At 41.2% G+C, this 24,866-nt stretch overlaps 1 protein-coding gene across 1 annotated transcript; it reads right to left on the bottom strand.

Annotated features, from left to right (window-relative positions):
- Positions 1-650: 650 nt before the first annotated feature.
- On the bottom strand, positions 651-23,535 carry tnfrsfa (tumor necrosis factor receptor superfamily, member a). Its single transcript, XM_085280170.1, has 10 exons — positions 23,209-23,535; positions 12,678-12,861; positions 11,069-11,200; positions 5,912-6,023; positions 5,654-5,784; positions 5,450-5,548; positions 5,315-5,361; positions 4,175-4,450; positions 4,044-4,080; positions 651-2,966 (listed from the first exon to the last, which is right to left on the bottom strand). The coding sequence occupies exons 1-10, from the start codon at positions 23,239-23,241 to the stop codon at positions 2,665-2,667; spliced, it is 1,353 nt and encodes a 450-aa protein (XP_085136296.1). The 5' UTR covers positions 23,242-23,535; the 3' UTR covers positions 651-2,664.
- Positions 23,536-24,866: the final 1,331 nt, after the last annotated feature.

Below are 24,866 nucleotides of genomic sequence, written 5' to 3'. Positions count from 1 at the left end.
TAAGCTGAAATACTGGTAATTGTTTGCCAGAGTGTGCTAGGTGACCATAGTCTGAAGCCAGGATTTATATGTAAATGCTGTATTATGACTTGAAAAATGTAACATAAAAATTTTAAGTTGTGACATTATGAGCCTGATTCACCAACATAGGGTGAATTTTGGGTTAAATAAAAAGGACTGAGGGTATTTACAAAAAGAGTGCAGTAAGAGGTGGGAACTTTTTGCCACTGACCCCGGTGCATACGTATTTCCTTTGTCAAGGCACAAAGTATGGCGCAGTATCGGGAAGATAATGTTTAAATCAAGTGCAAAAATGTATTTACTGTTTGTTACACACAGTTCGCTGCCAGTTACACCGATCTTTAACGCCAACAAATTCATGCCTTACTTTTTGAGCTTGTTAATGAAACGGCTTGCACTGGGTGTTTAGGAAACAGCACAACTTTAGTGAATGACCCGTGAGACTAGAGCTCTTTAAAGTAATGTATCGTCAGATCAGGAAAAAGTAAAAATGATGAAGACAGAATTTACACAATCAATGAATGACTCATAATAAAAAAAAAAAAAAAAAAAAAAACATGCAGATCCCCGAAAGCCACACTGAGCCATTGCTGTAAAAACAAAACAAAACAATGAAAACATCATTTCAATGTCTGTACAAAACATTTATTTGAAATAGACATAAAAACAGCTTTGATGTATTTGCATCATTCATATCTGAAATCCACGACGAGCAAACAATAACTAAGGAGACATGGCTTAATGGAAATCATGAACAGAATGGTTTTTTATACAAGGAAGTTTTGTGAACAGCTTAGGAATTGCAATGAAATATGTAAAACCACAGAAATATTACAAAAACATGATTTGTCTTAGTAAACAGAACATCCACTGAAGCCTATTCACTGCTATACAACACCAGGAAAGGCTGAGGGGGATTAAAAAAAGAACTAAAATGTTATCAGGTGAAAAAACTGGATCCAAATGGAGCATGAAAAGGGCGTACAGGGTCCCTAGAAATTGATGCAGGCTGTATTTTCATTGTCTTTCAGTAGATGGCAGTGCCAGCACTGTAGCATCATTCTTTAGCAACAATATATAACTCTGTAACTCTTTTCTTTATACATGAGGAACTGCAGAAAAATGGGCGAAACAAAATCTAGTTAAAAATTTTTTTTTATCCTCAATAACTTCATACGTCACTATATTCATTTTAGTCTGTTAATATAGTTGCATATATACATATATATAGTTTGTGAGACTTCTATGCTCTCTACACATATACATGCGAGAAAATTGGGGGGGAGGAGTCTTCTTTTTGAAACCAGAAAAGGTTTCCTTCATCTTGTGAGACAAAACAATCCGTACCTGCACCCTGCGTCACTGCTGATATGAAGGGACTATTTGGTCAGTCGGCTCACTTTGAAAAGACGCATTCAGCGTTGGGCATCACGGACGCTTCGACAACGTGCCCAACGCGGTCTCGGTGGAAGAAATGGCACCGAATCACTGACACGCCCGCAGCCGAACGGATTCTAAGAAAACACTACGAGCTGAAACTACAACCTGAAACATTTGTTTTCAGTCCTTTTGCCCTGGTGCTACAAACCCCGACAGCACTAATACTGCGTGTGTATTCCAGGGGTCACTTTGGCAATGGCATTAAACAACAAGAGATAACTATTTATTTATTACAATAAATATATCAATAAATAAAATGACCTTTTGAAATTCTCCAAGTTACAAGGACACACTTTTTTTTTTTACTAAGCTACTCGTCGTCGTCCCAGCAGAAAGAGCTGGTGAAACTCCTTCTTCAGCGTTATGTGTGAGTAGTAACACCGAACAGGACTGAATGACGAGGAAGGCCATTTGTGATGTGACCAGGTCGTAGAAAACAATAACAAAAAGACACCTAAGTAAATGTAGGTATTCAAACAGCGCAGCAAAGGTCAAGCTTGTGATTAGTAAGGATGCAAGTTAACCTTTGTTATAACAAACGGAGGCTATCTTCCAATCATTAGTCGGAAAAGTGTTCATGGACTAATATACAGAAGTTGAAATCAGCACAACTGACAGAGCGTGACTTTTTTGCTTTAAATCCTACATGTGCCTGAGGTCAGTGCATCGATACGGCACAGTATTTGTGACATAGCTAATGCCACTCCTACAAACCAGTGTATATATCCTTGTCTCGCGCTAGTGTGTTAGCATCCGGGCGGATGACCAACACAAAGCCAGAAACGTCTTAGCTTTCAGTACTTGGCTACGCTTCTCTACAGCTTCTCTACAGCTTAAACCATGCAGCCGCAGCGCCTGCGGAAGATGACAACTTCATGTTCTTGTGCTCTTTTTAAAAAAAAGAAAAAATTTAAATTGTTACACCAGGCTTTTTGTTTCCATGGTTACGCTTCAGCATTTGGCAAGAGGTTAGCATCCTCAGACCGTTCATCAAAACAGCTTGACTTTCCCCTTTTTTGCTTTTATCTTTTTTGTCTTGTTTTTTTTTTTTTTTTTTAAACTACTGGCTTTTGAATACGTGGCCGATCAGCCACAAAAGAGGTAAGCCTGTTCATGAGACACAACGTCCACTGGCAGTGTCTGTGTGCTGTCTTTTTGTATTAAGTACTTTGTGTTTACTTCATTTGAAGTCCCCGCTGCTTTTCAGGGCGTGTCTGCGTGTTTGTAGTAGCCCCTTCGGAGGGCTTCGGAGGCGATGCTCTCGGCTGAACGTCGCTGGTCCATAGTCAGCAAAGTGTTTAGCAGGTCGTTGATGTCGGCTCGGAGTCCCTGCCTCTGCATCCAGTTCTTCAGCAGTTCATACACTTTATCGCTGGAAGTGCCGCTCTCCGCAAGCCGAATGTGGTTGTCACTGACTCCAATCATTCTGAAGAACTTGTTGTGGATCCGCACGTCCAAGTACTCGTCGAACAAATCGAAGCTCTTCCTCAGGGATTTTTCAGAACCTTTTGGGGGAAAAAAAACCAAACAAAACACACAGATGAGACAGGGAAGAATTTCGACTGTGAAAACAGAAAGCCACAACGTGTAAAATGCATGTGCATCTTGTTATTTTACAGACTGCTCCTAACAGACTGTGAACACTAGCGTGCAAATCATAACAGTATAGGCATTGTTCCAACAAAAGGAACAAGCAGCAAGTTTCAATACATTTTCTGTCAGGGGAGGCATGTATAATACTATTAACAGAGGATCAAACAAATCAGTTAAGCCGTGTCCTCTTTAATTCACCATGAGAACAAAACAACAGTAAAAAAGGCCGCATGTTCCGAAGCCCTAGAGGCTCAGATATGGCCTGACTATCATGAGATTATAAATCTATCAAGCAGCAAAGATGAGCTCTGGAGGAGATTTTGTGACTTCCCTTTGGATTGCCATGAACAGCATTAAACTGTACTGTTTTTATGTAAAGCTGTCTGGCTCTTAGGGTAAATCAAGTGGGGAAAAAAAAGTACTGCAGAGGGTCATCAACACAGCCCAGAAGATCACTGGCTGCTCTCTGCCCAGTCTGGAGGCCATTGCAAACTCTCGGTACCTCAGCAGAGCTGGCAATATCATCAAGGACCACTCTCACCCCAGTAATCAACTGTTTGAACTATTACCATCAGGCCGACGGTACAGGTCACATAAAACCAGGACAAACAGATTCAGGGATAGCTTCTTTCCCAGAGCTATCACTGTAGTAAATAAGCACAAAACAATTGAACCTGCTTAACTATACCATACTTGCCATTGTCACTATATTATGCTGCTATTCATACTATCATTATATTAATGCTGCTATCCTGTATATATCGTACTTATTATTGTCTGAGTACTTCGGTTGTTTTATTGAACTTTTTATACTTACATTTATATTTATTATTGCATTTTGCACCAAGGGAGTGGCACTCCAATTTCGTTGTACTTTGTACAATGACAATAAAGGCTATTCAAATTCAAAAGAGCTCTGTGAAAATGTTTCTTAAAGTGGACACCCCCCTTCCCCCCTCCACACACACAAGACTCTGTGTGAATCTTACCTTGTAGTGGCACCAGTCGACATCGCAGAGGATCATCCTGCAACACGAGACAAAATAGAAAGTTTAAGGCGTGATGAAAATTTTAAAATACAGTGTGACCCATTTGAGCTCATTCTGACTCTACTCCTCACCAGATCTGCAGGCAGCTGTCTGAAGGTAGCGGGGCTCTGGTGTGGGGTGTTGGAAACCGCCGTGGGAAGGGCTGACAGGCTAGTTTGAGAGGAACTAGTGGTGTTGGGCAAGCTGTCCCCTAATCCTCGGTCTTCATCTTCGAGGGGCGGGGAGGCCTTGGTCATCCCAGCCTGGGTCTCCTGCAGGAGCGGCCTTGAGTCTGGACGGGACTCCTCGCCTTCTAGACCCGCGTTTTGATCATTCTGTCGCTCCTCTGCTGTGGCTCCACTCTCATCCTGAGCAGGAAAAAGGAAATGTATAGAAAACGTGAACACAACAATGGTATATGTTGTCCAAACAGTGTAATAAATGGACAGAGTTGAAGATTGACGCATCAAAGTTTTGATTAGTGGATGAAAAGCTCGACTGGTATTTAACTCCAATAAATGCTTTAAATCTCATTTCACTGACAGACACAGGGTGTACTATCGTATTATCAAATCTCCTTACATGAGGCGTGCCTCAGGGGTCCATGCTTGGCCCAGGCTTTATCATGCCATAATACTAATAATAATGACTCATTTTACTTTTCCATGAGTGTGTTCTGTAGATAGATTTCACAGGCAGAATTAAGCCCCCCCCCCCCAAATCTTTGATAAGTTTTGTGAAGTAAAAATCTGCTAATGTGAAACACTTGTGAATCTTGTTATGAAAACATATAAAACAGTGTTAAAGCATTTCTCTCTTTTTTCTTCACTGACTTTAAGACACAATTCATGCTTTTATTTTATGTCTATTTGATTACTTTATTGTTGTCATTTTTCAGGTGTCAGCCTGTCTTTACGTTCTTGACTGGAAATGGTCCAAATCACCCCCTCGCACTCTTAACAGGCACTTATAAGAGAGATCAACTACGTTAGCTTTTCCTTGTTGGCTCCCATTCAGTTTTAGAATTGATTTCAATATTTGTTTTTAAGTCACTGAGTGGAGTGGCACCACTTTAACTCCCTGATCTTGTAACCTGCTCTATTCATTCGAGATCACTGAGGTACACTGAGCAGATCCATCTGCTTTTTCTTCCTTCAGCAGCACAGCACTTTGTTCAATGTCCATTTGAAATGGTTTGAATTAAACATGTAAAATAACAACAAACAACTTACAATGGGAATCTTGACAATTTCACTGGACTCGCACTGGAGCTTCAAGCCTATTTTGGAAGCAGGAAAATAGCATTAGGAACACATCTGATGAGCAAAACATTAACTGCAGACGCACATTACTTGATATCAACTCACATGGTATTTCACATGAACGCTGCTTGAAAATGAACCACCACAGAGCCAGTGCGATAATGATGATGATAACGACGGCCAGGAAAATGCACAGAGGTACAACTGAAAGAAACAACAACAAATGCCACGAACACAAAAAATTTAATTTAAGCAATGATAGCTAAAAAACTTTCAGCGGCAGAATCTGAAACTGATAGTGAAACTTACCGATGCTCGCCGGAGGATCCAACGTGGGCGAAAGGGACGGAGTGATTCGTGTGGGGGACAGAGGGCGTTTTCGGCACACTGTGTTAGAAAACGGTGTGCACTTTTTTACCTCCTCCTCATGAGGTTTACACCTGCAGTTTTGAAGCACAGAAACATTTTAAGTAACAGTAAAACAGAGTCCCAAATTTTGACTGTAGGGTAAACGCAGACGCAAAAACAATCCAGAATAATTTCAGGAAACAGGTAAGTGACACTCACTTGACACAGCGCTTGCAGACTTCGCAGGCCTGGTCCGGAACACAGAAGGTATTCGGTTTGCACTGGCACTTGGTGTCTGCAGTTGTGGTGCAGGAAGCAATTTCCTCCTGATCTGTGGACAGTTAGGAAAGTTGTGAGACAAAGAGGCTTCTGTAGCACCTTTCAGAACAAAGTCAAAAAGTGCCTAACGGGACACGATGGGAAATAAACAGCTAAAAAAAAACAATTAAAAAAAGAAATTCAAGACATGGCATCATGTCTGCTTTTATTTAGCAAAGCTCAACTCTGAATGTTGCAAACTGCGTAAACAGCTACAGACTTTAACAAGTGAACTTCTAAAAAAACGTATTCCCACGACCATCAGCATGCATTACATGATGGAACAAATAGAAGACCTTCAACTAATTGGTTGGACACTGGCAATTATGTGGCAATCTTTTGCAAAGAAAAAAAAAAGATATGTTAGATAATTAGGTTACTAATTTTATCTCCCTCTGAGACATATTTTGCTTCACTTTAACGGGATAATAAGGAACGGAGAATCTGCCACGGTTCATTTCTTAAAATGAGACCTAAATAGATGGTAGCCCTGGCCTTTAGGATACGATCAAAATTAATAATAATTAATAGCCAGCGGTCCAACTCCACAGGATGCCCTTTCATATAAAATCTCATGTTCATGCTTGCCAATTAAAGAAAAATGGCTTTGTTAGGTTGGTTTGCAAAATGTGTGCACACTGTCTTTCACACTAACCTTCCTATCGTTTTATACAGGCGATTAAGCTCATTCTATAGCAAGCTATGGATATTTTAAAGAGTTTTATAGAACTAAGTAACTAACGATTTTTTTTCGTATTCACTGCATATTTTAATGTGATCCAAATAAAGGCGACTTTCCCACAGGTGACAACTGCCACCTTCATCAGGTCACTGATGATGTTTCTGCTGGTGCATTTAGTTGCAGTTATTTAAATCACAGAATACTAAACAATCGTGACTAATCTAAGCTGGAGTTGAAATGGCACAATTATTTTCTGTTTGCTTCAACACTGCCCATAGAGGCAAATGTGCGTTCTGCCGTAAGTGTTAATGATGATCAGTGTAAAGATCATAATGATCTCCATGTGATTAGGCAAGAAAAAAAAATTACCTTACCCTGATGCAAGACTGCACTCATTTCCCATTTCATTAGTAATAACTTAGTAGTACTATTATTGTACGATCTACTGTACAATATTAAGCGCCTTGAGGCGACTACTGTCGTGATTTGGCGCTATATAAATAAAACTGAATTTCATTGAATTACTAGTTTGGACCCTCTTTTGCTTTCAGAACTGACTTAATTCTTCATGGCATCGATTTAAGAAGGCGCTGGAAAGATTTCTCTGAGATTTTGGTCCATGTTGACATGACTGCATCACACAGTTACTGCAGAAACCCCTGTTTAATGATTGTATGAGTCCTTGTTTGAGCTACCCTTGCTTTCCTATCAGCTCGATGTAATCTGACAATGCAGGTTTGCATTGGGATTTTTTTTTTTGGGGGGGGGGGGGGGGGGCGTACTAGAGATGGTTGAGCGGGAAAATCACAGCAGATCAGCAGTTTCTGAAATACTCCAATCGGCTTTGTCTGGCAGTAACAACCATGACATGTTTAAAGTCACACAGATTTCATTTTTTCCCCCATTTAGATGCTCACTTTGACCTTCAACAGGTCTTATTGACCGCGTCTACATGCCTAAATGCACCAAGTTGCTGTCGTCGATGAGTCGATGGCTCAATGCAACAACTTGGATTGTAGCCTGTTTGCTTCACGTATTTTTTTCCATTTATGCAAGACAAGTTGGAAAAGTAAAGCTGTCAGTCGAGGTTTGGATTTCCAAACCAACAAACAGCTTTTTTGTATTTTAAGCATTTCTCTGATTAGAGTCTGAACACAAACAGGCTGCTATTTTAGTTTAGTACATCTACTCTTACTTATTCCAAGTATGTGGGACAACAGGCTTCACTGTTATTATATTAATGACATGTAACAATCAAAATTAAATTACAATTTTCCAATACAGAGCGACACGGGTTCTGTTTCATTCCTTTCTAAAGGCAGGGCACGAAAAAGACACTGGTAGGATATCATTTGCTGCACGCTTGTTAAACACTAAACCCCACGGCACACTAGAAGCTTTGATTCTGGCAGAGCACACAAATATTTAAAAGGGATTAACTGTGAAATTATGTAGCATAAAAAGAACTATCAAAGATTTTTACGGTCTTAACCTTTTCCTGTTAAAGAAGAGAAGTTTTAAAATGAGTTGAAATACAAAAGCAGCTTAAAATGGTGAAAATTTATCTGTGTTTCTTGTCGGAGTGAAGTGTCATAATTGCACAAAGAGTGACACAACTATCAGCATTGGGCTTGGCTGTGAAAGCCCAACTGCACAACCAAAACAAGGTATTAAAAAGCCTGTCTATTGCCACTTTACCAAAATTGACTTTGTTGCACTTTAAACAAGTTGGTGATGGGGATTTTATCTGATATTACACTTTATATGTGGCTGACAACAGAGCATTAGGGCTGCCACGATTAGTCGACTAGTCACGATTACGTCGACTATTAAAATCGCTGACGACTAATTTAATAGTCGACGTGTCGTTTGAAGCTTTATAAGATCCCAAAAGACGCAGGAATAAGTAGTAGGATTTAAGAGTGTAATAACGGACTGAAACAGAAGATGGCAGCACTGCATGTACAAGGATGCCAGCTGCCATTAAACCCCGAAGAAGAAGCTGTGTCCCAGAATTCATAGCGCGGCCCAGAGCAGTTGGCAACAATGGCGCACCTAGTTAGTTTTAATATTACTCTTATTATTCTTTTTGGGTCACAAAATAAAGTTTAACATATTTTCAGACGAGAATGTAGCTGTGTAAACCTCAAATATCTGCTCAGTTTATCAAGACACCACATATTTTCAAAAGCGCTCCGACGTTTTCAGAGACGTCTGTTACCCACTAGCTCGATAGTTAGCCAGGGTTCAAGGCTCACTAGAGCCGGTGAGAACACCGGACTCCCGGCAAATCGTCTTTCGCTAATCAGATTAAACATGTAATATAAGTCACTTAGATAACTTAAAAATGTTATTGTTTGGCTTTTTTTTTTTTTTGTATTTTATTTGTTCCTGAGTAAATCAGTTTGGCTGAGATTAAAGTTATAGTTTTTACACAGCTGAATAAACCTCAAACAGACAACTGATTATCAAAAGTGTGAGATGCTCGAGAATATACTCCGGTGTCCTGTTATATTTTAGATAGCAAGGAGCAGACGAGACTGAGTTTATTAAACTCCACCGAAACAATCTGCAGATTTCATTAAACTTTAATAAACTATCAGCTTGTCTTTATTTTTAGTTAGCACATACCTTAAACACTTCAAGCTGTAAGCTAATGATAGTTATATAAGAGCAGATGCTGCTGGTGCAGTAAGCTGTACGTTTTACATCCAATAGATGCATGATCTGATTAGTCGACTAATGGCAAAAATAATCGGTGACTAGTCGACTATCAAAATAATCGTTTGTGGCAGCCTTACATAGCAGTCGCTGTTGCTGTGGCTAATTTTTTCCATACAACAATGGTGTTGTAGTACCTCGGCATAGTGACAGATCATCACATACAAAGGAGATACGAGGAGATATTCCAAGCCTAAAATAGACCAAGAGGCTGGTGATTTCTCGATTTTGGTTAATTCATTAAACTGGTAACCATTTGTGTGAGTCTGCGCCACAAAGTCAGATAGAGACATGGGTCCAAACTGACTATTAAAAGCTTACCCTACAAAGGGAAGGGTCAAGGACACACGGTCAATTTGCTATAAATTATAAAACGGTGCAAAAATGTGGCCATTTAAGCCATTTTTTGCCTGTAGAGGATGCTTGGCCCTATAAAAAAGTTTGATAACCCCTGATTTAAATGATTGCATAACATCTTTTACTTGTGCGATAACTTTTACAGACAAAAAACCAAACTGCGGCCTCCGCTCCAAGCAACTTAAGTTCCATCTTACTCCATAAATGATTCACTGAACCAACAGCAGCCTTGTCAATATGAAATATTTTCCGACCAGCAAGTTCTAAAGCGTTCCAGATAACACTGCAGTTCATTTTAAGTAAAAGTAGTCCAACAATAGGCATCTTTTAAAAATTTCATTCACATTTCCTTTGGCGTGTTCCTTTTAATTGTTACATGGTCATAAATAAGTTAAAACTAGAGCAAAACAAACCCATCCACACCCACACATATTAAAAAAACTCTCCTAAAACCGCAATGAATGAGCACAAAGCACATCCTATGTAACAGAAGTCTCTTTTCTGCAGCTCCTGCCTTTCATTGGACACAAAGACAGCAGTGTGGGAGACAATGAGATGCAGCCACACCCAGCTCAGTCAGGTAAGACAGACACACAGGCAAATCTCCTGAGACGTGGAACACACTCACATTCAGCCCACGAAAACAAAAACAACAAAGACACGCCCTGCCACTTGGTGTAACATCATAAGATCACATTGTCATGAGTGGCTCTGAAAGGCGGGGGCGCAGACAAAAAGGTATTAAATTTCCTAAAATGATATATCCGACCAACTGGATTACAGAACACTCGACTTTTATGTTTGTTTTAAGGTTAAAAAAAAAGCCTTCTGTATTTATTTATAACCTCAGATTTATTGTCAGTACTCAGATTTGACTATTCCATTTCCTGGTACCCGACCTGACGTCATGACTGTGTGCAGCTGCTGATAAACATGTCTTAGATAAGCGGATAAACGGTCAAGCAAATGATTAGTAAAACGTCTCAGTCAATAATAGTTGAGTATTTTGTGATATTTACAGGTACATACAGACATATATATGCCCGTGTTGGTGTTGTTCCTATACCATCATAATAATGTTGGCCCAGGATCAATATTGTAGTTGACCAATAACATTGTCTAAGCATTCAGTATTATAATACTGCAATTAATATTATGAAATTTTTACAATATGTAAAACATCTATGTGGGAAAACAGTGTAGACCAAAAAAACCAATCTATATACAAAGTATACTTATAGTCTATATACAAGTAATGACCTCACTATTGATTTATCAGGGGAGGAGAGTCTCATTACCTGAGCGGCAGTGAGTACACGGCAAGCAGCGGAACATCCCATTGTTGTGCTCTGTGTGGGTCTGTCCATGTTCACATGGAAGACAGATCCCGAGTTCTAGGTCTCTTTCACAGGGCTGATGCACATATGTTCCTGCAAATAAAGGAGAAAAACATCACATAACTAGCCCAAAACATAAACGCTTTGCACGCCCATATAAACAGCATATTTAATATGTGAATGCCAACTTTTAGTGGCGCACTGCGTTTCCTGCCGACGTCAGAGCAGAACAAAGCAACGCGTTAGGTTCATAAAGCTGCAAACCAAAGGAGGCATCGTCTTAGAAAAAAACAAAAAGAGCTTGACCCAAGCCCCAGAGACTGATTATCACTATTTTACATTTCTGCATCATTTTTTCCTGGAATTCGGAGGAGAACAGATTTGCTGAACTGCAGCGAATCAAGTCGATCTCCTTTACTCGCACACTGTCACGCTTTGCAGTTTTAGACTCGATTCATGCACGCTGTGAGTACGACCACTTGATTCTCATGTGTCTTCAGGATTTGTTTGCTGCATGAATGGCAAAAAAACAGCAGGAGGAAAAAAAATCAATTAAAAAAAAGTAAAAAACATCTGTGGTTGGACTTTCTAAGCATCTAGTAAATAAAGCCGTTGTATTGTGCTTAGGTTTAGAGACAGTGCAGTCCGTTTCACCCATACTTAACTGGATCCAAAACTAATTTTTGATTTTAAAAAAAATCTATTTGCTCGTAAATAAAAGTTTATACTGACAAGAAGAAGCAGAAAGCTATCATTCCACACCATTAAATGGTTACTGTGGCTTTAAAACATGTGGTAACAGCTGAGCAACTGGGATAAAGAGGAGAAAACACAATAATGCATGAGGAAGGAACATCACACATTATTGAACCAAACACAAGCAAGCCGAACAGTGTCAAACAATGACGACCTCTTATTACTATATTAATTAACTGTGAACTGAGAATCTATTAACTCTTACTTCAAAGTGGCAGGCAGTGATGATTACATTTGCAGCTTTTTCAGAAGTAATCATTTGTGAATCTCTAAGTTCATGTAAAAAAACAAAAACTGGAGTTGATCGAATATTTAAAAAAAAAGGCATTTCTAAAATCCACTGTGGCAAATAAAATAATTCAATCAGTTAGCAGAACCATGCGGTGCTTGTGTCTCAGCTAAACGCTCAGACTTAAAAAGAAACAAAAAAACGACAACAAAAAAAACGGCTTTATTGAATTTTTTTCATAATAAATTAAAAGGATTAGTGCTTTTAAGGACTACAGCTTTAAAAATAACCTCTGCGTCACACCCCGCACATTTCACTTCATGTTTTGCTTCACTCTCATCTGCTGAGACGGAGCGGTTCACACATTCTTTCCAGATCAGGCTGGGGGAATATTTTAAAAACTAGTTTGGGATCAAATTCAGCTTATGGCTTTGACATTTACCTTGAGTTAGAAACAAAAACAAAGAAGACACCATGCCAATCTAAACGTTGGCTACAAACTGCCCTCGTGTCAGTTTGTCTTATGTTTGTATCATTTTTGTAGATATAGTGACACGGGAGTGTAACTCCTCTTATCCGCCTTACCAGCATTGCAATTGAGGCAGCAGAGTCCCTGGTGCAAGTACTGTTCATTCTCCACGCAGGATTTGTGTAGTCGAAGTGTTCGGTTTACGTATGCTTCATTGGACCACTGAGCTGCTGGAGGTTCTGCTGCACGACACACAACCCAGATGAAGAGTGCTGCCACCTTCACCTGCATCGTCAAGGTCTGGGAGACAAACAGGGAGGAAGAAGAAAAGATGAGATTCGGGTTATTTTTGTGCATCCACAGTAGGCCGACTAACCCGCAATCAAACTCATAAGATAAAGGAAAGCAAAGAGGAGAATCTATCTTCATAGGAAACCTTGTGTGAGCAATCTACATCTTAATTTGAACCATCTGATCTCAACATCTGCCGTGGGAAGCAATTAAGGGAGCTGTGCAGCCGGTCAGAACTAGAGGCAACACAAACTCGTGTGTGCAGGATGCAGAGCTACACGTTAACTACATGTAGCGCAACAGGCAGCCAAACTTAATTAGGCCTTGATCTGGTTTTCCTCTAGTTCAAAAAAAGGGAGGGGAAAAAAAGGCAGAGAATCTGCTTCCTCTGCTGTGGATGTAAAAGACAGAGTTTGATAAGGTATCTTAACTAACAGCAGCATGATGCCCATATCAAATGCGGGTTCAGAAATCCATTCATGGGCTGGATAATAACAGGCTTGTATAGGTGGGGTACTGAGAAGAATACAGCCGAAACACTTTAGTGCGGCCCCCGGGCGATGGTGTTTATTCACACGCTTTTCACCGTGTCAACGTGAGAAGGCCCCATTCACTGGCAAACAACGCACTTTAGTGCCTCTACTTCAAATGACCCACATTCTTAAAGCCAGACTCTTTGAATGCCGGGACATGCGACACCGACATGAAGCGCCTCGAATGCAACACGACACCTCGTGGGTAAATGAAAGTCCTAGATTTGGAGGTTTTGTCTTCTCCCGTGTGCACACCCCCACAACCACCCCACCCCGACCTCTGTTAAAGCAGGAGAGAGAATATGGGACAGGCTGGGTGGAAAGGGCTGAGTAGTGAAAGGGGGGGGGGGCAGAAACTGTAGACAGCAGGTTGAAGATGGGATGTTCTACAGGGAATAGGCACTCTAAAAAGGACAGTGTGGGAGAATGAGGGGAATAAAAGCTGAGAGCACATAGGCAGAGGTAGAGAAAGAGGAACGGGGAAGAGACCGACTCCTGACGCTAGACTTGACTCTCTGGAGGGCCGCCATGCCTTGTTGTTCAAAGGAACTTTCCTCCCTCTCTCTTTCCCTCTGCCTTTTCCCTTCTTCCTCTCCCTCTGCTCACGTCAGACTTTCCAAAGACGCTGAGAAGCAGACGTGGAGTTACAGACGGCCGGCAGAGCAGTCACAATCACACCATTTACATCTATCCAAACATTCTGGGGAACGGGGGAGGCAGAAGAGAGAGGGAGAGAAAGTGAGAGGGGGGGGGAACTAACAGCTTGCATGACACAGGGTGAGTCTTTAGACTTGAATATACTGTGTGTAAGACTGTGGGCTGGGTGGGGATGTGGAGAGACGGAGAAAATCTGTGCACAAGCGCACGCTACAGACAAAAACAGTGGAAAGAAAACAGGAAACTAAAGAAATGAAGGAGCTGCGCTAAAGGTAATCTTATACCCCACAACGCAGGCACAGACTGTGAAGCTGTGCTCGGTATTCAGGAATATCTTTAATAGAGTGTCTTTACAGAGCACAGCCCATTGAAGGGTGCCTCTCTGACAGTAAACATGAACGGACAGTGCTGATATTACATCATTTCCAGGCTTTGTTCGTTTCAAGGCCTGCGATTCCAAACACTCCCAGGTGCAGCCGTTCTCAGTAGCTAACCTGTTATGATCGGCAAGGTTACGACAAGAAAAGATGCAACATTTCTTTTTTTAAACTGTTGACTCTGCCACTTCATTTAATTTCACAGTTCAAACAAATGTCTTGCTTCTTTACCTTGCTTCTTTGTCTTACTGGTCTGATCGCAGTTGCGTAAAACCGAGAAAATAGCTAACTCTTACACTGAAGTAGCTCTAACAAATACATTTATTCACTGATTGTTGCTCAGCAAACCATAAAGGGTTTAAATGACGGAATCAAAAATATAATCTTTTCTCTAAAGTTGGATCTATGGCCCTGCACTGGTGCAATTGTGGGGTTTCAGATAATACAGAAGCTGCTAACATGCACTTACAGTACATGCGCAGTCCCAACAGTGATGGTGCAGTGCGTCAGTCAAATATTGACTGGTTTAAAAGTTAGCTTTACCAGGAAAGGAAACCATAGTGGAGTTCACCATGAGGAGGAAGAAATGCATAAAGGAACATCAAATACCAAAGAAAAGCAGTTTTTAGTGTTTAACACTTTTTTTTAGTCCACACTACAAAGATGTTCTTTGTCTATTATGACTGCTATCTTCTCTGCTGCAAGCTAAAGGACCGGCAACAACACAAACGCATAACTTTCATAGCAACCCAAGTGACAGCAGAAAGCTCCAACGTGCAAACATGGACCTACAGAGCGTTGCACCTACAGGACTACAAGCACAGCACCATGAGTCTTGTGGTATTTCTTGAACACAGCCTTACTTGCACACAAGGAAAAGAAACAAGGCCACACGTCCACACTAATATCCTAAGGCTTCTGAACTACGCTGGCACAAAAGTAGAGCATATACAAACACTATGGGCAGCCACAATGTGGCTTGGTTTAACCTCCACAAACCAAGTGAGGAGGAATAGTGGAGTGACCGTAACCTCAGCGTAGCAAGCCCTCCAAACCCTCCAATTCCTGGAAACACTCCAACTTCAGCAGAAGTGGCCCAGTCCTTCTCTCTCCCCTGCCAAATGAGAGAGCTTGGCTACAGATAATTTGCTAAAACAGTGTCCTATTGTTATACAGTCTGCATGTATGATAAGTTAATACTCTACATGGGTGGATGCAAGTTAAACTAATAAGTAGCAATACAATAATAAGGGACTTTCTGTGCATCGACAACAGGAGCAACACTCCACTTCCTCTAAGCACCCGGGTTCCTCCAAATTGCCTTGGCACAAACTCTGCACATGCCATGTACACTGAGAATGCGTTTGTGACTAAATGACAGGACATCCTTTCAGTTTTGACCCAGGTTATCAATGGGCCATTTAGACGGCTGTGATCACCCTGTATTCCTGAGGAAATTACAGTAAGCCCCTTTATTAAAGAAATAAAGATGGGCAGAAACAGAAAATGCGAGGGTCTCTCTCTCGCCCCGTCTCTCACGCAGACATGCACAATACGTACAAACAAACTAAGATAGCGTCTTCATTTCATATCGGACAGATGATTTCAATCATAGCCAACTGATAAGCAAAGACATCATGCACCTCATTATAGTCCTGCATCCAGAGCAGGACCTGATTTTCCATATCATGCTTTTCTTATTAGAAAATAAATTTCTTTCATCAATTAAGGGACAGCTTGGACACCGCGCAGCCGACGTCACACTACATGCACAAAATACGGCTGACGAGGAAAAGAGTTGAGATTAAAAAGCACAGTTATGTTGTTACTCATAAAACACACACCTTTAAGTCAGCCGCCTACACTTTTCTTTGGTGTAGTCTAAAGGAAACCAGTTGTAGTTGTCACTTCATATCACTTCAATCGAAAGTTGTTGTTTTTTTTTTACAGTAACTTGCACTGATTTGTTGATCTGCTTTTTCTCCTTAGACTTTGACAGTTAACACCCCCCCCCCCCCCCCCCCCACACACACACACACCATGGCTGCCTGATGGTTTGAGTAATTCTCAGATCGAGTCTATCACTTCTTCCAAGCACTTTGCAACTTGTTCTCTATTGTGTTCTCTACTTGTTCTCCTGTTTGCCATTTATTTCTACTGTCATTCTATTTCTACTTTATTCCTGCACAGTTGGTGTGAAGCACCCACAACTTCGTTGTTCATGTAAAATGACAATAAAAGGTTATTCTATTCGATCTGATAGCAGCCTAATCATCTGATTGGATTATCGACGCTCAGCAGCCGGAGGCTCTGAGCAACTAAGTAAACCAACACTGATTATCAACCACCACTCCTTTATTTCCATGTTGAATGCAGGAATTTACTCATTTCACCCTGACAACGTTTGAGAACCTCAGCACGCGACAGCCGAGGCTCTGCAGCACATCAAAATTGACTCAAACATTAATTTAATTTCATATTTCAACACGTGGCTTCTTCTGCCCTTTACCATCATCCACTACTTAACAAGCCACTCCATTTACCACAAAGAATATCAGTCAGATTTATGATGATTCAACTACTTCTGGTTGTTTTTTCCCCAATTTATTCAAATTAAGTGATTAATTTTCCTAGCTCTGTAGTTGGTTTCAATATGACTGCAAAAGAAAAAAACAAACAACTAGAAAAAACCCCCAAAACAATAAAATGGGGTTAAGAGTTCAAGCTAACCGATTCACTGTCTCGTATGTTTTAAACATATTTCTGAAGGAATAATTTATTACAGTGGTGACCAAACCGGCCAAAAGATCATATGACAATTTTTGGGGGGATAGAACCACAATTTTCCCCACAGATTTAGCTGAACTCATGAGATCACATGATTAGCTGTGCATAGGGTTGCCTTACTAAAAAGCTTGTCATTTTGGCTCAAGGCTTAAGAGGACAAAGCTCCAGCTAGACTCGGAGCACAACATGGCGCATGTTTCGCCTTGTTGTTCTATATGGTGCGACTGTTGACCTCTTAAGGCTTTTTCTATCTGCTCAATTAACTTTGGAAGGAGTCAAATGTGTGCCAGAGACCTACTTCTGCTTTAGCTTCAGGCTTATTTTTGGCTCCGATTCCTGTCTTAATATTCTGACTGGAAGTGGAGGTCTCTGCATGTAGCTCGTTGCTTGTAGCTTTGTCCGTCAGTTGCCCTGCGATGCACCTCTGCTGCGTCTAGAGCGCTGTCCTTACTGTATGACGAGTTGCACTTTTGTTTAGCTCATGCAGAAGAACTTGAAAAGTGCTTTTATTTAGTTAATGGCGATGAACTCAAAAACATGTGATCTACCAGATCAAGAGATTGTGTAATTCATGATGTCTGGTGTTACTCTGTCATCATGTAGTCATTTAAGAACTGAAATACTGATTTCTTTTGTAATGTCATGAGTATATAATTGATAATTATCACTCAAAATATGTTTAATGTGATTTCATTTCCTAATTTAAGATGAATCTTCACGTATACTCTGTCCTAAATTAAACTTTATTTAATATGTTTTACATGTTACAATAAGGGGTTCTGGGTCTTAATGAAACTGTTTTGTATTGTACAGCTCAAATCCCCCACGACTGACCTTGACATGACAGTGAACGCTCTGTGCTTTACAGATAAATCCTGGCATTGCCTGGAGAAAGGGGGTTGATCATGCACAACTTTCCTTGAGTGATAAATTACGCTGACATTTTGGGTTAGATTATGAAGACAAGTACAGCCCAGCTTCTGTCAGGAGAAATAAGTCTGACACTCGCTGCATGGCTGTAAATAAATTCAAAGTTCAGCCAAGCTCGCACACATTCATCATTATAAAGCTGAATGATAGAAAATAAAGAGAATGGCTCCCGTGTCAGTGCAGTACAGTTAAGAACAAGAAGGCGCTAACAGTTTCAAAACCACATTGTTAGGTCGCATACGCAGTGCACGCACGCACGCACGCACGCACGCACGCACGCACGCACGCACGCACACACACACACACACACACACACACACACACATATAATATAGCACACAAGCACACATAGAGTGCATGTGTGGGGAGCGTGTGAAAAGCGGCTGCCCCCTCCTCTCAGGGAGCACAGGAAGCTCGAGACAATACAGAGGCTTCATGCAGGGTTCAGCTCCAAACTGTTCCCTGCACAGCAGCCTGCCTTAGAGCAGGCCCAGCACCCGATTAGACCCACAGCATATCCGCTAGGTTGGATATTTATAACTCAGGGAAGCTGCTGCTCCATAGCACAAATTCTTGAGTTTCCTCAGGAGGTGCACTCCACTGATTAGATGAGGGTGACAGTGTGTCACAAGCAGGTTTGGTGACATTTACCAGGGGAAAAAGAAAAAAAAAAAAAGGAAAAAGAACGATGATCCGCGATGACGACAGCTGTATTGAATTTCCTGAGAGACTCTTGACCACAAGTTGTCAAAATTACTGATACCCTGACGTTGATGTTTACCGCAAAAGAATGGCTGCATTGTTTTGATGAGTGAAACAAAGTGGGTTGCTGAAAGTTCAAAAGGTTCCACGCAGTTGTAAGCAGGTGCAGCGTGGCGCTTCTTTAGTTTTTCGTTCGAATCATTTTGTTGCCAGGTCGATGTGGTCTCGGTGGTCTGTAAAGGTTGACTGCTCGTACGTGTACTCCACGTCATTGTAACTCATACAGAACGTTACGGACATCCAATTTGAATGTCAATCCACAAATCACATTTGTGTGCTGCCGGGCGATTAACTTGGCCTTTTCAAATCGTGATTAGGCCTGTCACAGGAAAGCTAAGCGGTGAATCACAAGACAACTCCTGCAGGGAGGGAATTAAAAAAAAAGAGAGCAAAGAAAGGATGACTAACAGATTTAAGAATGAGCAGGAATCCATCACCTCGCTTTAAAGACAATCACATTAGCTTCCCTAAAGCTCATCTTTGTGTAAAAGGGAGGGGGGCAGTTTGAAGTGCTGGCGGTTTATTGAGTTCTCTATAAACACACCGCTGCAAAAAATGTAGAATATGTGACTGGTGTAGCGGGTCAAGAAGGACTTAAGTGACCATCAATGGTTGGAATTTGCACCAGATTTATGTCTTTGTAAACAGACTTCCATTTTCTAGACAAAGGTTGAGCTTGTTCCGAGACTCAACACTTTTATTATAATCTGCTCATTCATTCCAGGAGAGCAGGAAATCAGAAGATACAGCACCGCTGCAAAACCTTTTCCTGATCTGGCTTCATGGTATGTCAGGTTTGAAAGGTGCCTTTAGGCCAGGACTGTACTTTTGACTACGTTAATCGATTATTATTGACTATTAAGGAAAGGAAATCATGGAATAATTCAATAATCAAAAGGAATGCTGTCAGCTGATATCAACCTTGATATTGGCTTATCGGCAAACAAGTAAAAGAAGTAAAGAAATAGCAACAGAAACATAGTAAACAAACAGAAATAAAAATATGAGTTCGATCAGTCGGGATTTTCTTTAAAAAAAATTAATAAATAATTTTACTCAGGGATTTCTCTGAAATTCAAAAAATAATTACAGTGTAAAAATTTTTAACACGAGACCAACAGTGGCACTATTAAAAAATAGAATAGTGCACAATGATTCTTTATACTCGGTGGAAGCCGAAAATTGAAAATAGAAGTATAGCAATTTTCGAGCTTTATTTAAACCAGTACAAAACCAAAAGGAATCACTAATCAGTAATACCAAACTGTCCGTCACGCCACAGAAGCTAGGATCAGGGACCATGTGGAGCTGTGTTTAAAAAGTGACTGAAAAGAGCAATAAAACAGTGGAGGAGTAACTGCATGACTGAGTTATCCATAATGAAAATTCCAAATTTGTGTTAGCAACATTTGGAGAGAGACACATCACAGTGCTGCTTTCACTTCATGATGTTCTTGTATATATGAACAGCTACTTATGTGCCATGTGCTCATACAACACACTCTACTCTTTTAGCTATTTTAAGCCATGTTCTCACTTGAACTCCAGACAGTTATTAGACTCAGATGAGGACATTGCCTTTTCTAATATGCAGCAGGACATAGCCCAGGGGTCCCCAATCCCAGTCCATGAGGGCCGGTGTCCTGCAGGTGTCCTGACATAGCCTTTTCCAGGGTTATCCTTACTAATGAAACACTGCGTTTTGTTTTGACTGCCTCCGTAGATGACACAGGTTATCCATAATAAAACTTTGTCTCTGTGCATTCATTGGGCCATTACATGTGCTATTCTCAAACAGGCATAACTAAACATCACATGGATATGGTGGCAAATAGCGGCCTGTCTCTGAGCCTGGTTCTGCTGGAGGTTTCGTCCTGTTAAAAAAATAGTTTGTCTTTCCCACCGTCACCAAGTGCGCGCTCGTCTGATTGCTGGGTTTTTCTCTGTATTATCTTAGGGTCTATTGTAGGGATCTGTTGTTGTGATTTCTTGCTATATAAATAAAAATGAACTGTTTTAATGGGCACCTATATCAGGTAAAGTCTAGAAACAGGCTTCTATGTCCACAACAATCCTTCGTAGCACTTTCTGACATGAAAAAAAGTGACTTCCAGTAAAGATTACCTTTTAGCACTCACAATGTGACACAGGGTTAGCCAAAGGAATGTTTTCCATGTATGAAAGATGTAATTAGTAGCTAACATAGCAAACTGAAACTAGATGAGGTTATTCTGTTTATCTTGATAGTGGGGATGTTTGACACGGAGTCAATTATCTCCACTTACTTCAATTCGGGACCATTCAGATGTGAGCGGTGACTCGTCTCTGTTGGTATGCATCACGTGGGTAGGCAGCACCTGAACAGGTGGCACTCCCTCCATGAGTCAGCGAGTCCTTTGATAAGACTAGGGTGATTCACCTTAGCAACTGCAGGTCCACACAGGATAATCAATTGACTAACAATAAAACATCCTGGGCTCTCTGAAGAGCCCACACTAAAAGGCACAGACGCCACCTGGTATCAGACACTGAGTTGCGCTGCATTGCATCATTCGGCCTCTCTACAGTTTCTCTAAGCCACAGGCATGGTTATAACTGTTCACATGGTCACCGAGCAGAGCGGCAACAAGCAGTGTCTACAGTATTAGGAACACTAGCGTTGCCGACCACTGCTTGTCCCCAGTGTCATAGTTTGGCCTCCGCTTGTCCCAGATGCCTGTCCTGCCCTTGTCTGTGTAGTCCACAGAGACGGAGAGGACTATTTCCTGTGTGAACCAACACCCAGACACACAGTAAACAATCACAGATAAAAATCTAGTGTACATTTGCATGGGCATGACAATTCTAAGAAGTAAATTGATGCCACTAATATCAGCAAATCTGTATACTCAAGACAGGAAGTTTACTGGAGGGCCAGGCACGTACACTCGGGCAATTTGGAGGGGTGGTGTGTGTGTAGGGGGGGATTAGAGAGGTGGGGAGGAGGAGATGAGGAGGGGCTGAAGTTTCCTCATAGTCCCTTAGCAACAAGGCCTGCTGGCGAGGCCTCCAGAATGTACTGTGGTTTACAAAAGAGATAAACATTGACTTTGCCACCCGGAGAAGTAAATCGGATTTCAGTAATGGAACACTGCATGACTTAAAACGCAGATCAGACAACTGGGAAAACAAACACTGGAGCTCCAGGCCCATCAGAAGATATTACATTTACTTTTAAACAGCTCCATGTACAGTGAGCAGAGCGACAGTGGGCATGTGTGATGAAATGCCACTGACAAACGCCACTACCCTCATCAGCTAAACAAGATGCCAACGCTTGATTTGTTCCGTCATTAGGAACTCATATCATTTTCCACATCTTATCTTGTGTAGCGTTATCCTGGTGTAATCCAGTAAACTGTGACAAAGGAAGTAGATCTCCTCTAATTCAAATGCGTATTTTGCATTAATCAAAGTACTTTTAATGCAGGACAAAGGCTTCCAGTCTGCTCACAGTGCTGGTAGTATAGGCGGCACAGTTGGAAAAAACAACAGGGGAGGAATGAAAAGACGTCTCTGTGAAGGTCTGAGTGGAATAAACTCTAAGAGAGAAATAGCTGAGAGTTGTTATGGACTAACTGATAAGGTGAATTCTTAGCTTTCTGATTACACATTCAGTCATGCTTCTCACATTCTACACAATTTGATTTAAAGCTCGTTTGAGGCAGCAGGCCCACGGCCGCACAGCTCTCATTAATAGCGGCTAGAGGGCCAGCTACATCCGCTGCGACAGACCGAGAGCCGTCATATGCTGAATGTCTGAGGAGTGTGACCGCATGATGTCCAACACAGATGGTGGCTGTAGTGTTGGAAGAGAGAGGGGGGCGAGCGAGTGAATGATCCAGCACATGCACTGAAGAGAGCAAAGACACAAAAACCAAAGTATTTCTGCATTTTCTCCAGAAATAAACACTTTAATAATTAACGACAATAAACACAGTGTTGCTTCCTGTGCCTGGGACAATGCACGGACTTGTTTCATCTTCAAGTTCACAGGCCTGGACGTGATTTCAGCTTCCACGACACTCTTATCTGTGTCGGCTCTTCGCTTTAACTTAATGAGACAGAAGCCTTTTCTTAAAAAATATATACTTTTAGATTATAAACGTTTAGCGGCAGCTTGAATTAAGAGGCTACTTTGGTAAATGATTTTTATAGAAACTATCAAGTTAGGAGCGTCAATGAATCAACAATCCACTGGACACACGCAAATAGAGTGGTAGGCATTCAACAAAGAGCGTATTTAGAAAGCAAGTGTCGTGTTTACTTACATGAAGTTTCCCGACCACCGGATCGAAGTTCATCTCGGGAGCTTCGCGTTGAGAGACAATCCCAGAGAGCTGGAAAGTCGCTTTACAAAACCCAAACTACTCTGAAGTCTTTAAAAAACCCCACACATACAGCGAAAAAGAAAACAGTGACACGAGTTCGACCTACGCTCGCTCCTTCGCCCGGTTTCTTTCATGAGTTTAACTCTTCTTTTTTCTTTTAGTGTTTAAACTTTACGGATTTTTCCTGAGAGAGGAGAAACAGACACGGTCTGAGCACCAGCGAGGAGCTTTTCCTTTTTTTCATGCTTCGAGCACTTCGCGTGACGTCAGACTGCGAGCCAATCACAACCCGTCCCTTAGAATAATAATGAAGGAGGAAATTGCGAAGCTTTGCAAAGCAAAGCAAAACAGCAACATTTTAACGCATTTCACTGCGTTGCTCGCTGAAGATCGTGTGTTGTTACTGGGTGAAGTGTGTAACACTGTTCCATGCAAGCAGAGGGAGTTTCTCAGAAGTCTGCAAATCATCACGCCACGAGACTTTGATCAGCGTGGAGTGGCATCACACTCCAGCTACATTAACCTGGGTATGTAATGTGTAACTCACTAGTAACAACCGGCTAATGTGCAACAAGTTGGAACTCAAGTGAAGAAATGAGTGATCCCAAAGTGTGACACCCTCCATGCGTGCAGAGCACTGAAGTGGACTCGCTCTTATTTCTGATGATTAATCAGAAGGTCTATTAAACCTACAGTTTAACGGTTGTTTACAAAAAGATCAGATGCACTGTCACATGGAAATTTTACTAGTAATTATTTATTTGCACATCATAATAGGATAAGGACTCAACGCTCGGAAAAGTTATGGAACGCTGAAGAAAACATCTGGTGGAATTCCCCCCCAACTAATTAGTAAAATGACTGGGAATAAAAGAGCATACCACAGAGGATGAATCTTTGAGAAGTAAAGCTGGGGAGGGGTTAACCAAAAGACTTGGCCAGCAAATAGTTTATTCTTACTCACCTCTTTTTGCCATGTGTGCATACACCACTTTGCATTTAATTGTTAGTTATTATTAAACTCTTGATGTCTTTCATAGTGTATCTTCAATCCTGCACACGCAGCCCCCCACCAGCTTGGTTCTTCCTGTTAAAAGGGAGCTTTTCCTTCCCACTGTTGCCAACTGCTTGCTTATGGGGGTCATCTGATTGTTGCTTTATACCTTACAATATAAAGCACCTTGAGGTGACTGTTGTCTGCTATATAAATAAAATCAAACTGAAATAGTTTTGTGGCAATTTTTGTCATGTAAAGTCAACCATAAGATTTAGAGAATGAAAAGAAATCCTTGTATGCGAGGGAAAAGGCTGAAAAGCAGACCTGCATAGCTCTGGGTGACTCTGCAGTCTGCATGGGCTCAGGAACAGTGGTGGAAATGAACAAATGCTGCGTCTGAGAATGCAAATTAGAACTCTGCAATATAAGAAGAGAAATAAAACACATTAAGTTAGCTCAAGAAGAGCTGGAGCCTTCTCTAAGCATCTTATTTTAAGTAGGCTGATGTCGAAAACTGTCCTGTGGACTGTGAAAATTTGAAATAGTTTTTAGATATCATGGACACTGCTTCCTATGGACAATCAGGTTTTTTTTTTTTATC

Source organism: Mchenga conophoros, linkage group LG7 (genome assembly GCF_057382185.1).
Source record: "Mchenga conophoros isolate Kocher_MC1m ecotype Shallow Benthic linkage group LG7, M_conophoros_male_GT1.1, whole genome shotgun sequence".
Taxonomy (NCBI): domain Eukaryota; kingdom Metazoa; phylum Chordata; class Actinopteri; order Cichliformes; family Cichlidae; genus Mchenga; species Mchenga conophoros.
This window is presented reverse-complemented; position numbering and strand designations above follow the sequence as displayed.

What these genes read in the sequence shown, in the direction of transcription:
- tnfrsfa (XM_085280170.1), bottom strand. Translation starts at nt 23,241, where the DNA reads ATGAACTTCGATCCGGTGGTCGGGAAACTTCAT. An exon ending in CGGTGGTCGGGAAACTTCAT is followed by an intron (nt 12,862 to 23,208) that starts GTAAGTAAACAC and finishes TTTGTCTCCCAG; the next exon opens with ACCTTGACGATGCAGGTGAA. An exon ending in GACAGCTGCCTGCAGATCTG is followed by an intron (nt 4,081 to 4,174) that starts GTGAGGAGTAGA and finishes CTCGTGTTGCAG; the next exon opens with GATGATCCTCTGCGATGTCG.